This window comes from Peromyscus maniculatus, chromosome 22 (genome assembly GCF_049852395.1).
Source record: "Peromyscus maniculatus bairdii isolate BWxNUB_F1_BW_parent chromosome 22, HU_Pman_BW_mat_3.1, whole genome shotgun sequence".
NCBI classification, from domain to species: domain Eukaryota; kingdom Metazoa; phylum Chordata; class Mammalia; order Rodentia; family Cricetidae; genus Peromyscus; species Peromyscus maniculatus.
The window spans coordinates 18,733,547-18,747,637 of NC_134873.1; the positions used below are offsets into that span (position 1 = coordinate 18,733,547).

The window sequence follows — 14,091 nt, forward strand, 5'->3', positions numbered from 1 at the left end:
TATAGGAGGGCTATTGATTTTTTTTTTTTTAAATCTTGTATCCTGCCATATTACCGAAGGAGTTTATCCGCTGGGGTCACTTATGTATATTATCATATAATCTGCAAATAGGGAAAGTTTGACTTCTTCCTTTTCAATTTCTATCCTTTTGATCTCCTTTTGTTGTCTTATTACTCTAGCTAGAAATTCAAGTACTATATTGAATAAATATGGGGAGAGTAGACAGCCTTGTCTTGTTCCTGTTTTTAGTGGAATCACTTTGAGTTTCTCTTCATTTAATTTGATGGTGGCTGTTGGCTTGCTGTAAATCGCCTTTATTATGATTATGTATGTTCCTTGTATTTCTGATCTCTCCAGAACCTTCATCATGTAGGGGTGTTGGATTTTGTCAAATGCTTTTTCAGCATCTAATGAGATGATCATGTAGTTTTTTCTTTCAGTTTGTTTATATGGTGTATTACATTGACAGATTTTTGTATGTTGAATTATCCTTGCATCCCTGGGATTAAGCCTACTTTGTCATAGTGGATTATTTTTTTGATGTTCTTGGATTTGGTTTGCTTGTTGAGTATTTTTGTATCAATGCTCATGAGGGAGTTTGGTAATGTTCCTTCTGTTTCTAATGTGTGGAACAATTTGAAGAGTATTGGAATTAACTCTTCTTTGAAAATCTGATAGAATTCTGAACTGAAACCATCTGGTCCTGGGCTTCTTTTGGTTGGGAGACTTTTAATGACCGTTTCTGTTTCCCAAGAATCCCTTTTCTTCCAACACAAATCTGTCCCTCATGGCAGCTAATGCGGGCTGGGAAGGCGTAGGGGGGCTGGGAAGGCGTAGGGGGGTTGGGAAGAGTGAAGAATGTTCCGGGCTGAGGTTAGGCACCAGCATGTAGCTAAGTTGCTGGAGACCAAACTTCACCCTTCTGCCTGTAACAAGGCTGCTATCTGGTTCACTGCCTGCTTTGCCTTCCATTCAGTGCCGCTACTCACTCTCTTCTTCTCCGTTCTGTAGGACTTAGATTTACTTCCATGTATTGTAGCTCGTGACTTGCGGTTTCCAGGGGGCATGGTTTGATGTTTTTATTTCACTTTCTTTTAATTATTAGATTTATTGGGGTCTGGGGAGAAGCTGCATGTAAGTCTGGGGCTGACTTGAGGGAGTCACTTTTCTCCTACCATGAGATAGATAAGTCAGGCTGTCAGGGTTGGTAGAGCTGTCTTGTAGTTCCTTATGGTTTATTTCTGAATCTTAATGTCACCTGTCTTCCCGTGTTTTTTCCCCTAGCCCTGTGGGAAGGAAAGCAATCTGATGGACAGTCCAGCAGTCCCCAGAACTCACACTCCACGTTCTCCTCCACAGTGAAAGTGGACAGTTCTCTTCTAGCCTTGGGGAAGAAGTCTTTCCAGAGGTCGGACAGACTCCACACAAGTAAGTTAGTTTACAAAGGCTTCAGTTTTTAGTGCCATGATGTGTCCAAAGTATGCTTAAAATTCATCAGGCACTAGCTTGAGTTTAATGTGTAATTTGAATTTTTAAAAGCTAGACATAATTTCTATTCTTTTTTTTTTTTTTTTTTTTAATCAGGGTATCAGTATATAGCTCTGGCTGTCCTAGAACTCACTGTGTAAACCAGGCTGGCCTCAAACTCACAGAGATCCACTGGCCTCTGCCTTCCAAAGTGCTGGGACTGAAGGTGTGTGCCATTTTGCCTGACTAGACTTTTTGCTGACATTATTTGAATTTTTAAAACAATGTTTTTGATATAATTATTTTGAGGTTTTATTTTGTTTTGCTTGTTTGTTTCTTAGTGAACATTAATAACCACAGACTTGAATGTGCCAGGGAACCCTCCACAAGTAAGCTGTACATCCCTAATCCCCAGTGTGTCGTATTATCTGCTGTCTTGTTTTTTTTAATGACAGGGTCTCACCAATACAGTCTAAGATATTCTGGAACTGACCTTCAACTTGTAATCTCCCTGCTTCAGTCTCACAAGTGATGCTATAAGAAAACCCCACCCCTTCCTTTTATTCACTTCTTTTGTCTTTGAATTTTTTATTGTCTTTGTGATCGTGTATTCATCCCTTATCAAACTGGTTCACAGAAAGATCTGTTATTGGTCATTCTGTGGTTTATTTCTCTCTTACCAATAGACCCCACCTCATTTTTTGTTCTCTAGAGATAAAAAGATAGAAGGGCTTATAATTAAATATTGTAAAGTGCACTCCCTTGGAAATCCCACTAAAATGAGAATATGGACAAAACGATTTAATCAGTATTCGTGAAGAAAACAAGACAGCCAGGTGGGCAGGTGTCAACACAGGTTGAAAGATAAAAATGGGGTGAAGTTGAAAAGGAATTGTCATAATAAACCAGCCGTGGCTGCAGACCACAAGAAAGGCGAGGCATAGGGCTGAAGACTGTTGTTTGGAATGAAGGAGAAGCGTTTGGATGCTTTACTCTAAGTCGAAGAGTGAAATAGGTAGTGAAATTGAGTGAAACTCCGGCAGCTTGAGGACCATCACATGGAGCTGCAGGCCAGGGATGAAGCCCTGTGTTGTTTGTTTGTTTGTTGCCTGAACAAAGGATGTGACAGGGGCGACTTGAGGAAGCCGAAGTTTAGTTGGGGTCACAGTCCAGAGGGAGCAAGTAGGAAATGCACAGCAGTTGTGCTGGTTCTTGCCTGGACAGTAGCAACAGGCTGGTCCTGTCTCTTGCTTGTGGTTGAGCAGGGCCAGACAGTACCTCCAAGGTCTGTCCTAGTAATCCTCTGCCTTCCATGCCCTTCTCCCCAGACAGTGCTACTGGCTGGAGACCAGGGTGGCAGGGGCTTGTCAGGGCTGTTTCACATTCATGACCTCATAGGCACTATTCAGAAATTCGGGGAATTTCGTCAAATTCAAAGACCGAATTGTAATTCTCCTGCTTGGCTTCCAGAACAGAACACTTAGTAGAGCACATTTCAACCACCACTCCGTCCTGCTGTCGTGTCCCAGATCAGCTGATCAGTAGCTAAAGAAATAGGGAAGCTCAGAAGATAACTGTGCAGGCACATTGCAGGTTCCCAGATCTTTTGGAACTGTTTTACCTGGACTCTAATCCTGTGCCTTGACAGCTAAGGTAGAAGTGTTACACTGTGTCACACACACACTGACATTCTTCAAAGTGTCTTTTCTCCAGCCCTCCCTCTCCTCTTTGACGATCTTTACCTCTTGGGTGCTATTTACTATTGTTTGGTTTGAAAAGATGTTTTTAGTTTTGTTTTACTGTAATTTATTTCTTTGTCTGAGAAAGTATTTTGCAGTTATTCTTTTTTTCATACATATAGGGTTTTTTTGTTAGGAACTTTTAGCTGAAGTATATTTTGGCCAAGGATGCTAGGCCACATGTGATACCTTTACCTGTGTGGTGTAGTAATAAGCAACAGACTAAAGCTGGTTTCTGACTTCAGTTTGTTACATTGTAACTCAGTGGTGTAATTTGAGCATCTCTTTCTCTTCCCCTCTTCCCCTCTTCCCCTCTTCCCCTCTTCCCCTCTCCTTCCTTCCTTCCTTCCTTCCTCTTTGTCTCTATCTCTTTCTTTTTTTCTTACTTTGGTTTTTTGAGATAGGGTTTCTCTGTACCACCCTGGCCATCCTGGAATTTGGTCTGTAGTTCAGGCTGATCTTGAACCCATGGAGGTGTGCCCGAGTGCTGGGATTGGGTATGTTTCTTTATCTGTGCAGTGGATAATAATTACCCAGCTCTCTCTGCACAGCAGTATGTGCCTGTGATCACAGCTGTGCAGAGGTTTGAAGCCAGCCTAGGCAAAATAGTCAGATGTCATCTCAAAAATAAATCAGCGATAATAGTAACCATTACTTGCTTCATGGAGCTGTGTGAAAAGTAAGCAAGTTAATATAAATAAATGCTCAGAATAGTGCCTGGTACCCAGTAACCCTTAATAAGTTTGCCACTGCTGTTACTGTGGTAATTGTTTTATTATTGGCATTTCTTGAATTTTACAGAGAAGTGCTCTTTTAGGCTTAACAATATTTAAGTCCTACTTGTTCAGTGAATTCCAGGTTTGTTGAATCAAGGTTATTAATCTAAAATAATGAATGAATCCTGTGACTGGAGTGATGGTTCAAGAGTTAAGAGCCTATACTGCCCTTTCACAGTTTGGTTCCCAACTCATCTTACAGTTCTCAAACCACTCCAGCTCCCACGTCTTATGTTTTTTCGAGACAGAGTTTCTCAATGTAGCACTGGCTGTCCTGGAACTCGCTTTATAGACTAGGCTGACCTCGAACTCACAGAGATCTGCCTGCCACTGCCTCCTGAGTTCTGAGATTAAAGATACGTACCACCACCACCACCACCACCATCACTACCACCACCACCACGAAGCAGTGCATCCTTTTTAAATGTCTGGTTTGGTATGCTTGGTTAATGATTGTGCAAGATACACTAAAATCTATTCTGTATGGGATTTGTCTAGTTGTGACAGTCTGTCTCAAATCAACACATTGTTTGTTAAGAGAAAGTCTTTACATGTGTCTTCGGCTAGCTTGGAGCTTGTGATCCTGTTCCCTCAGCATTCCAAATGATGGGATTGTAGATAGGGGCCGCTGTGCTCTGCCTTTCAAATAGTTAAAGCTATTTTGTATAAGATGGTTTCTTGTTTAATGTAACTGTTAGCCAGTTACATTCAGCATTACATTCAGCCTGAATTATATCCGAGGCATGTCCTGGTGTGTAGCAAGATCCCATCCACAAAAGTGAAGTAGGATCTTCCTGATTTACTTTATCAATTATTGATAAGTGTCTTGTTGGATATTAATGAATGACACACAGCTCTCTGGGATTTAGACTTTGCCTGTCATGCCTATTTATTTGTGTGCCCTTGTGCTTTGTATATCTGTATAAACTGTATTTAGGTGGCTGGTGTTTTTGTTTTAATTTTTTGTGATAGTCTCTTTGGTCTGTCTTATTGCTTTTGCTAATCTAATGTACTAGAACTTGTTTTTTAACCTTAATAATTTTTATTCTTTGCCCATTTTTCTAGTATCACTTCATAGTCTTCTCAAAATTTTCCTAAAAGATTGTTTCTTTTTTATTGAGTTTTTTTTTTGCGTGCACCCACACCCACACACCACACACATGTACTGGGTGTGGAAGTCAAAGGAAACCTGTGGGATTCAGTTCTCTCCCTATCACATGGGTCCCAGAGGTTGAACTCCTTTTTTTTTTTTTTTTTTTTTGGTTTTTTCGAGACAGGGTTTCTCTGTGTAGCTTTGTGCCTTTCCTGGAGCTCACTTGGTAGCCCAGGCTGGCCTCGAACTCACAGAGATCCGCCTGGCTCTGCCTCCCGAGTGCTGGGATTAAAGGCGTGCGCCACCACGCCCGGCGAGGTTGAACTCTTTAAGCTTGGCAAAGACCGGCAAGTGCCTTTACCTGCTGAGCCATCTGGATGTATATTGTTTCTCTTCATTCTCTTTTAGTCTTTTCCTCCTGTTTGGTAGGAGTTAAATTTTCTTATTAATCGTTTATGTGGTTATAGTTTCAATTCAGTTTCTTTTTTAGATCTTTAGGTTTGTTTTTTTGTTTGTTTGTGTTTGTGTTTTTTAATCTGAGTAGAATTATCGAGGACTATGGGAGTCCAGCCCCTTAATAGTCTCCTCCCAGGGTCCGGGAAGAATCTCCAACAAGCTGTTAATTAATCATTGATGAAAAGAAATGAATCTATGTACACGAAACTCCTTAGTCCATAAACTTTATTCTTCTGAGTCAGTTCTCTCTCTACACAGCTTCTATTCTGCTCTCATGCCTAGCTCCTTTCTTGCCTGATTTTTCTCTACATTTATCTGCTGTCCCCTCTAATTTCTATCTTAATTCACTCATCTTAGTTCTGCCCCATCTATTCCCTACCTCAATCCGTTTCTCCTCCCACCTCCCACCTGATCCTCCTGTTCTCATCCCCTCCCCACCTCTGCTCCAGTTCACCCATAAAAATCTATTAATTCCCCCTCCAGGGAGATCCATGTGTTCATTGTCGTCCCGTCCCCCCCAGTATTTTCCTCTATGCCTAACCTCTCTGGGTCTACGGATTGTAACTTGGTTACCATCATTTATTTAATGGCTAATATCCAGATATAAGCGAATATATACTTTTTGGGTCTCAGGATGATTTTTTTTCCTAGTTATATCCATTTGCCTGCAGATTTCATGATATCATTTTTTTTTTTTAAGAGCTAAGTAATACTCTGTTGTGAATGTATCACATTTTCTTTATCCATTCTGTTGAGGGACATCTAGGTTGTTTCCAATTTCTGACTATTATGAATAGAGTTATCATGAACATGGTTGAGCAAGTGTAGGATAGAGCATCCTTTGGGTATATGCCTAAGAGTGGTATAGCTGGATCTTGGGGTAGATTGATTTCTAACTTTCTGAGGAGCCACCACACTGATTTCCATAGTGCCTATATTAGTGCACTCCTACCAGGAATGGATAAGTGTTTCCCTTATTCCACATCCTCACCAACGAGAGGTGTCACTTTTTATTATTGATCTTATCCATTCTGACAGGTGTAAGATGGAATCTCAATGTAGTTTTGGTTTGCATTTTCTTGATGGCTAAGAATATTGAACATTTAAATGTTTCTCAGCCATTTGAGTTTGCTTTATTGAGAATTCTCTGTTTATATCTGTCTTGGGGTTCTTATTGCTGTGAAGAGATACCATGATCACAGCAACTCTTACAAAGAAAACATTTAATTGGAGTGGCTTGCTTACAGTTTCAGAGGTTCAGTCCATTATCATCATGATGGGGAGCATGGTAGCGTGCAGGCAGATGTGCTGGAGAAATAGCTGAGAGTCCTACATTTTGCACTAAACAGGAAGTTGACTGAACAGTCACACTGAGGAAAGCTTGAGAACAGCCCACCCCCACAGTGACACACTCTCTTCAACAAGGCCACACCTCCTAATACTGTCACTCCCTTTGGGTGCCATTGTCTTTAAAACCACCACAGATCTGTATCTGGTTTTGTTTTTTTTTTTTTTTATGTTTTGTTTATTGTTTGTTTTTTGAGACAGGATTTCTCTGTGTAGTTTTGGAGCCTGTCCTGGATCTCACTCTGTAGACCAGGTTGGCCTCGAACTCACAGAGATCCTCCTGCCTCTGCCTCCTGAGTGTTGGGATTAAAGGCGTGCGCCACCACTGCTGCTGCCACCACCCAGCAGGAGGGAGACTTTTTGATGGTGTTTGTTTTGAGCAGGGTTTCTTGAACCTAGGCTGGCCTTGAGTTCACTATGTAGTGGAGGATGACCTTAGTGATCCTCCTGCTTATATTTCCCAATGCTGGGATGACAGATGTTAGCTACTATAATAGTCCTATTGCTTCCTTTTAAAGTCTGTTTGTGTTTTCTTGATTGTTGTTTGCATCTGCTATTTCTTTACACATTTTTTAAAATTCATTTATTTTTATTTGCATTGGTGTTTTCCCTGCATGTATGTCTAAATGAGGATGTCAGATCTTGGAGTTACAGATAGTTGTGAGCTGCCATGTGGGTGCTGAGAATTGAACCTGGGTCCTCTAGAAGAGCAGTCAGTGCTCTTAACCACTGAGCCATCTGTCTAGCTCTCTTCTTTACACATTTTACACATTTTCTTTAAGATTTTGCTATAAACTTCAGTTCCACCAGAAATATTTAATTTTTTTCCTGTTTCCCTACATACTTCCCATTACTGTATTACTATTTGCCTTTTTTTATAGAAACCAGTTTTTATTCATGTTAAGTTGCATTTTAATTTTTTCTTTTCCCAAATTTTATTACAAGACTTAAATTTACATTATGAGAACTAATGAAAAATGGAAGATATCAAGATAAAAATGAGATTCGATGGAAATAGTAAAATGTGTAAAAATGTACAAAAACAGCACCACATTTTAATTAGCACTGCTAATCTTTGTGTACTCAAATTTCTGTGCATTCATACATTGTAAGTTGTTGCTTTCTTTTGTTTTTTTAAATAAAAATGCAGATCATGCTAGCTTGGTACCTCAGTGTGTAGCCCAGGGTAGCCTTGAACTTCTGGTTTTTCTGCCTCTGCCTTTTAAATGCTGGAGTTACAAGCATGTACTCCCAGGTCTGGCTTGGATTTAAAAATCTTCAGTGGCCTCTGTGTGTGTGTGTGTGTGAGATACGATTGTGTCTGTACACAGTACCTGTATGGAGGTCAGAGGAAAGTTTGAAGTGTTGGCCCTTACCGTCTACATTGTTTAAGGCAGAGGGCTCCCTCCCTCTTGTTTATTCATTGGAAACTTTTTTTTTTCTTTAAATAAAGGGGGGGGGGGCGAGAGAGAAGGAGAGAGAGAGAGAGAGAGAGAGAGAGCGAGAGAGAGAGAGAGAGAGAGAGAGAGAGAGAGAGAGAGAGAGAGAGAGAGAGAGAGAGAGAACGAACAGACGGAAGGAAGGAGCGGAAAGGAAAGAGAGGGCCATTTGAAACTTTTATATATAAATACAATATATTTTGATTCTGTCTATTCCTGCTGACTCCCCGATTTCCCCTTGATCACTCTTTAACATTTCTGCCTCCCAGTTTTATGGCTTTTTTGTTTTGTTTTTTGTTTTTTGAGACAGGGTTTCTCTGTGTAGCTTTGTGCCTTTCCTGGAACTCACTCTGTAGCCCAGGCTGGCCTCGAACTCACAGAGATCCACCTGCCTCTGCTTCCCAAGTGTTGGGATTAAAGGCGTGCGCCACCACTGCCCGGCTTTTTTTTTTTTTTTTTTTTTTAATAAACTACCAAGTCTAATTAGTGTTGATCAGGGTCTCTGCTGTCTGCCACTCCAAACACAGGTTAGCTGGCCTATGAGCTGCCTGTCTTATTATAGGAGCCATGTGATTATAGACATGTTACCACATCCAGCTTTTAAATAGGTTATGGAGATTGCAATTGAGGTTCTTAGGTTCACATGTCAAGTGTTTTACTTATGGTGCCATCTCCTCAGCCAGGTTTTCTGTCTCAAAATATTTTTTTTAATGTGTTTATGTGTGCTTGTGTGGGCTTATGTATATATGTGGCAGGCAGATGCCTACCAAGGTCAGAAGGTGGCCTAGGTTCCCCTGAAGCTGGAGTTACATGTAATTGTGAGCCACATGATGCCCGGAACCAAACACGGATCCTCTGCTTGAGCAGTTGGTGTTCTTAACCTCTAAGTGATCTTGCCAGCTCCAATTTTCTATTGAACAAAATAAAAGCAAGTGTTCTGTATATGTGTCATTTGTCATTTCAATTGACGGAGAAAGGTAATGATGAACAGTTTACTTTTAGAGATCTATTTTGTAGATTGTGGGTTTTTTTTTTTAATTCTCTATAAATGATCAGAATCTATTTTCTTTGCCTTAGAAGACATTTCTAAGATCTTTAGCTCTCACTTCTTCAGAGTATAGTGTTTAATTTTGGTTGTTCTTTCTTTTTTACTTTCGGTACTGCATGGCAAGCTATGGTTAGGACCAAAACTGAAAGGAGAGCCAGGTGATAAATTACTGTCTTCTTCATTTTGTAGGACAGATGAAAAGGACTAAGTGTGCTGACATTGATGTTGAGACACCCGACTCCATTTTGGTTAATACTAATCTTCGAGCACTGATTAACAAGCACACCTTTTCAGTTCTTCCTGGAGATTGCCAGCAGCGCCTGCTTTTACTGCTTCCAGAGGTGGATCGGCAGGTGCGTGATGGCAAGCATAAGCGATTTTCTGACTAATGAGGCCCCAACGATCATCACCTTTAAAACTCCCTAAGATTTTGTTTTTCTTAAGATAGCATCTCATGTATTATAGGCAGGACATAAAGTTACTATGTAGCTGATGATGTCTTAACCCTTTCGTTTACTTCCTGAAGGTTGGGCTTACAGATATCCATCACCATGTCAAGTCTACGTATGTGTTGCTAGAGATAAAAGCCAGGGCTTCATGTATGCTAGGCAAACACTCAGCTGAGTTACATGCCTAGTTCTTAAGATTTTTATCTTCTTTATGTATCCCTATAAAAGTGTGGTGTTAATGGTGATGTTGTGTGGCTTTCCGTAGAAAGCTATACACAATATGAAAGGAAGGCATTTTCCCTAGTATGTAATAACAGACTATCTTTCCTCATTTATAGGGAGAGATTCAAAAGGTAAGCTACACAAGTCATTATAGCTAATTGACTACAAAGACAAAATGAAGTCTTTTTTTTTTTTGGCTTTGAGACAGGGTTTCTCTGTGTAGCCCTGGCTGTCCTGGAACTTGCTCTGTAGATCAAGCTGGCCTTGACCTCACAGAGATCCTCTACCTCCCAAGTGCTGAGTTAGAAGTGTGCTCGAAGTCTGTTTTCTCTGAGATTTGCTGTGCTCCCAGCGTCTCAGGTCTGTCTTCAGTGTGTGTGATGAGTCCTTCGGGAGAATTCAGATAATCAGGTATTCTTCCAGCAAGAGAGACCGAAGGAGACTTGTTCCTAGTGACTGCATTCTCTGCCCTGTCTCCTCCAAGAAGGAAAAAGTTACCTTAGATTCTTGATAGAAGATACCTTACTTCTTGATGGAAGAAATGAGGAGATTGAAGTTTCAGCATCATCTTAAGGACCTGGTTACTTGGCGGCTGCTGTGTGTGTGTGTGTGTGTGTGTGTGTGTGTGTGTGTGTGTGTGTGTGTGTGTGTGTTCCTGTGTCCTGTGTTGTTCCTGTCCTCAGTCCCTGAAGTAGAAGTGTCATCGGCAGGGTGATAGGCTAGAAATAATACACGAAGCATAACTAAGAGCCTATTTGTGGAGTCTGATGCTGTTTTCTCAGAAGCACTGATGGTCCTTTTTGCCTTCTGAAAGAAGATTGCCACATGTAGTTTGTTACTGTTGTGTTGTGGTGGTGTTAAAGATGTTTTTTAAAATTTTATTTATATGAGTGTTTTGCATGCATTTAATAATGTGCATGTGTGCCGGATGCCTGAGGTGGCCAGAGGAGGACCCTAGATCCCCTGGAACTATAATTATGATGTTATAATTATAATGCCATGTAAGTGCTGGTAACCAAACTTGTGTCTTCTGCAAGAGCAAAAAGTGCTCTTAACCACTAGCCATCTGTCTTGTCTCCTGCCATGTGTAGTTTTAATAATAGTTTTCTGGTTCCAGTTCCCACAGATGGCAATCCTACAGAGTTTCTTGTTTGTGTGTTTGTGTGTTTTTTCCTTAGGAAGCTAGTTGGCCAGTCTTTGAGCTATGGATATGTGATGAGCAATGTGAGTGATACTGAGAAGACACAGTTTTAATTAAGTGAACTTGCAGCTTAACTTACCATATGTATTCGATGTGGATAATGTTGGTGTTGAAAATAATTGTAAACAAAGTTATTTTTTGTTTTTTGTTTGTTTGTTTTTTCAAGACCGAGTTTCTCGGTGTCGCTTTGGAGCCTAACTTGGAACTAATTCTGTAGACCAGGTTGGCTTTGAACTCAGAGATCTGCCGCCTCTGCCTCCCAAGTGCTGAGATTAAAGTCATGTGCTGCCAGGCTTTAAACAAAGTATTTTTGTACATGCTTTGAGTGGCACTTTTTTCCATAGTATTTTAAATAAGAGTTAAATGTTACTTAAAAAACAAGAGAGAAAATTCAGAGTTTAGAGGTATTAATTTAAAAATTTTTTTTTTCCATTTAAAAATTTTCCCGTGGCCTGTGGCTTAGTGGGTAAAAGGATTTGCAGTCAAGCCTGACGACCTGAGTTCAACTCCAGGACTCAGCGTGGGGAAAGGAGAGAACTAATTCCTACAAGTTGTCTTCTGAATGCCTCACAGATGTCATTGCAAACACTGGGTGAAGACACACACAAATGTTTGTCCCATAGTGCTTTGCACTATCCTGGAGATACATCTAGCCCACGAGAACAAGAATTTAAGCCTTGTGGCAAAGCATCAGAAATGAACTCAGTAGACATATGGGGGGGAATACAGCATCGGTGACATGTGACATGTCTCACAGTTTGATAACAATAAACAGCCTAATAGAAAACTAAAAAATGATGGGAAGTGACTCTTCACAAGACCCCCACAGACTTCCATGTTTAATAACCGTGCAGTAACAGCAAACAACACAGGAGTCAGGAAATCATCTACCATTTCAAACCTATGTTAAAAATTAAATTACATGTTGATGCATGTTGGCAAAAAAAAAGCATATTATATATTCTTATATTTGTAGCTTTTAGCCTTTAGAAAGTAGTGTAACAATAACTGCTTACATACTAATCCTATTTTGATCTAGGAATGCAGTCCTTAGAAATAAAATCACAGCTGGGTGTGGTGGTACAGACCTTTAATCCCAGCACTCAGGAGTCAGAGGCAGGTGGATCTTTAATGAGTTCGGGGACATCTTGACTGTTACACAGAGAAACCCTGTCTTAAAAAAACAAAAACAGAAAGGAGGAGGAGGAGGAGGAGGAGGAGGAGGAGGAGGAGGAGGAGGAGGAGGAGGAGGAGGAGGAAAGAAAATCACTAGTACAGCTAGACAAGGTGGCATACTCCTTTAATTCCAGCCCCTAGGAGGCAAACCCAGCCTTGGCTACATAGCAGTACCGTTTCAAACAAAGAAATAAAACAGTAAAAGTACTAATACATTCATCTCTGCCAGAATGTTTGTTGCAGCTTTATTGATTGTGGGAAATCACTGGTAACAAAGTACATGTGTACAACATGTTTACCATTAATTGAGACAGATTTATACAATGAAATAATATGCAGCAATTTCAGAGAGGCTAAATATATGCCAGTTGACTTGGCTAGACTTTCACAGTGTGCTCTGAGAAAACTAAAGTTGTGGTGTGTTATATATAATTTGGCCCCAGTTCTGTAAAGAAAATAGTAAACTCTGCTCAGAGCAAAATATACATGTATTTAAGTATCATTCAGTGAGCAATGTTTTTCCATCATTGTGGAATGGAGCTGAAAGAGAAAGGAAAAGAGATACATGGAAAAGAATTTTTTTTTTTTTAAGACAAAATGGTATTACGGTTTAAAAAGAAAAACAGCAGTGAAGAATGAGCTAGCCATGTTTGGGTGGGTTTTGTTTTGTTTTCTTTATTTAGAGACAGGGTTTCTCTGTAGTCCTGGCTGTCCTGGAACTCACTCTGTAGACCAGGCTGGCCTCGAACTTACAGAGATTGCCTGCCTCTGCCTCCTGAGTGCTGGGATGCCTAGTTTCTATAGGATGGACTGTGCATACATTCTCTTCTGACATGAAATGTGATCATCACACCTTTTCTTTGAACATTTTCTGTGTTTTGCTCTCTGACCTAGGTTGGTCCAGATGGTTTGATGAAATTGAATGGCTCAGCCCTTAACAATGAGTTCTTCACTTCTGCAGCTCAAGGCTGGAAGGAAAGGCTCTCAGAAGGTAAATATTCTGCCCTGTGGCTCCCAGGGTCTGTATGCCTAGGTACTGGAACAAATTTGGAAGGTGAATGTATTTGTCAGGGCTCTCTAGAGGAACAGAACCTGAAGAATGAATATATGTAAAGGAGGTTTATTAGCATGGCAGGAGGGGTCCAGCTAGTTCAGCTGTTTACCAATGGAAGGTCCAAGAATCCATTAGTCTTTCAGTGTATGCCAGAATCCCAAAGTAATGCCAGTGAAGGAATGGACTTACCAGCAAGAGCAAACAGACACAGAGTGAAAGCTCCCTTCTCCCATGTCCTTTATACAGGCTGCGACCAAAAGCTGTGACCCGGATTAAAGGTGGAAAGTCCCACTTCAAATGAGTTAATTAAGAAAAAACATTCTTCACAGTTGTGCCCAGCCACTTGGGTTTTAGTTAATTCTAAATGTAGTCAAGTTGACAACCAAGAACAGCCATCATAGTGAAGGTTAAGAAGTTTCCTAAACATAAACTCTCTGTGAGTTTGAGGCCAGCAGCCTAGTCTACAGAGCAGGTTCCAGAACAGCTAGGGCTACATAGAGAAACCCTGTCTCAGAAAAAGAAAAGAAAAAAGGCCTCAAACACAGTTTTCTTTGAAGAAACCTAACTTTAAAATGGCAAGATATTTAATGACATTATTTACTGAGATCACATTTGTCACTACTC

General features: G+C 40.5%; 1 protein-coding gene across 8 annotated transcripts in view; it reads left to right on the forward strand.

Moving 5' to 3' along the window:
* The window catches only part of Asxl2 (ASXL transcriptional regulator 2), a 236,140-nt gene that overhangs the window by 207,613 nt on the left and 14,436 nt on the right, over positions 1-14,091 (forward strand). For all 8 annotated transcript variants that reach the window (XM_076559127.1, XM_076559126.1, XM_076559128.1 and 5 more), the window contains 3 exons: positions 1,285-1,428; positions 9,555-9,718; positions 13,308-13,404. In XM_076559127.1, coding sequence (XP_076415242.1) covers positions 1,285-1,428; positions 9,555-9,718; positions 13,308-13,404 — 405 coding nt within the window. The remainder of the gene's footprint in view (positions 1-1,284; positions 1,429-9,554; positions 9,719-13,307; positions 13,405-14,091) is intronic.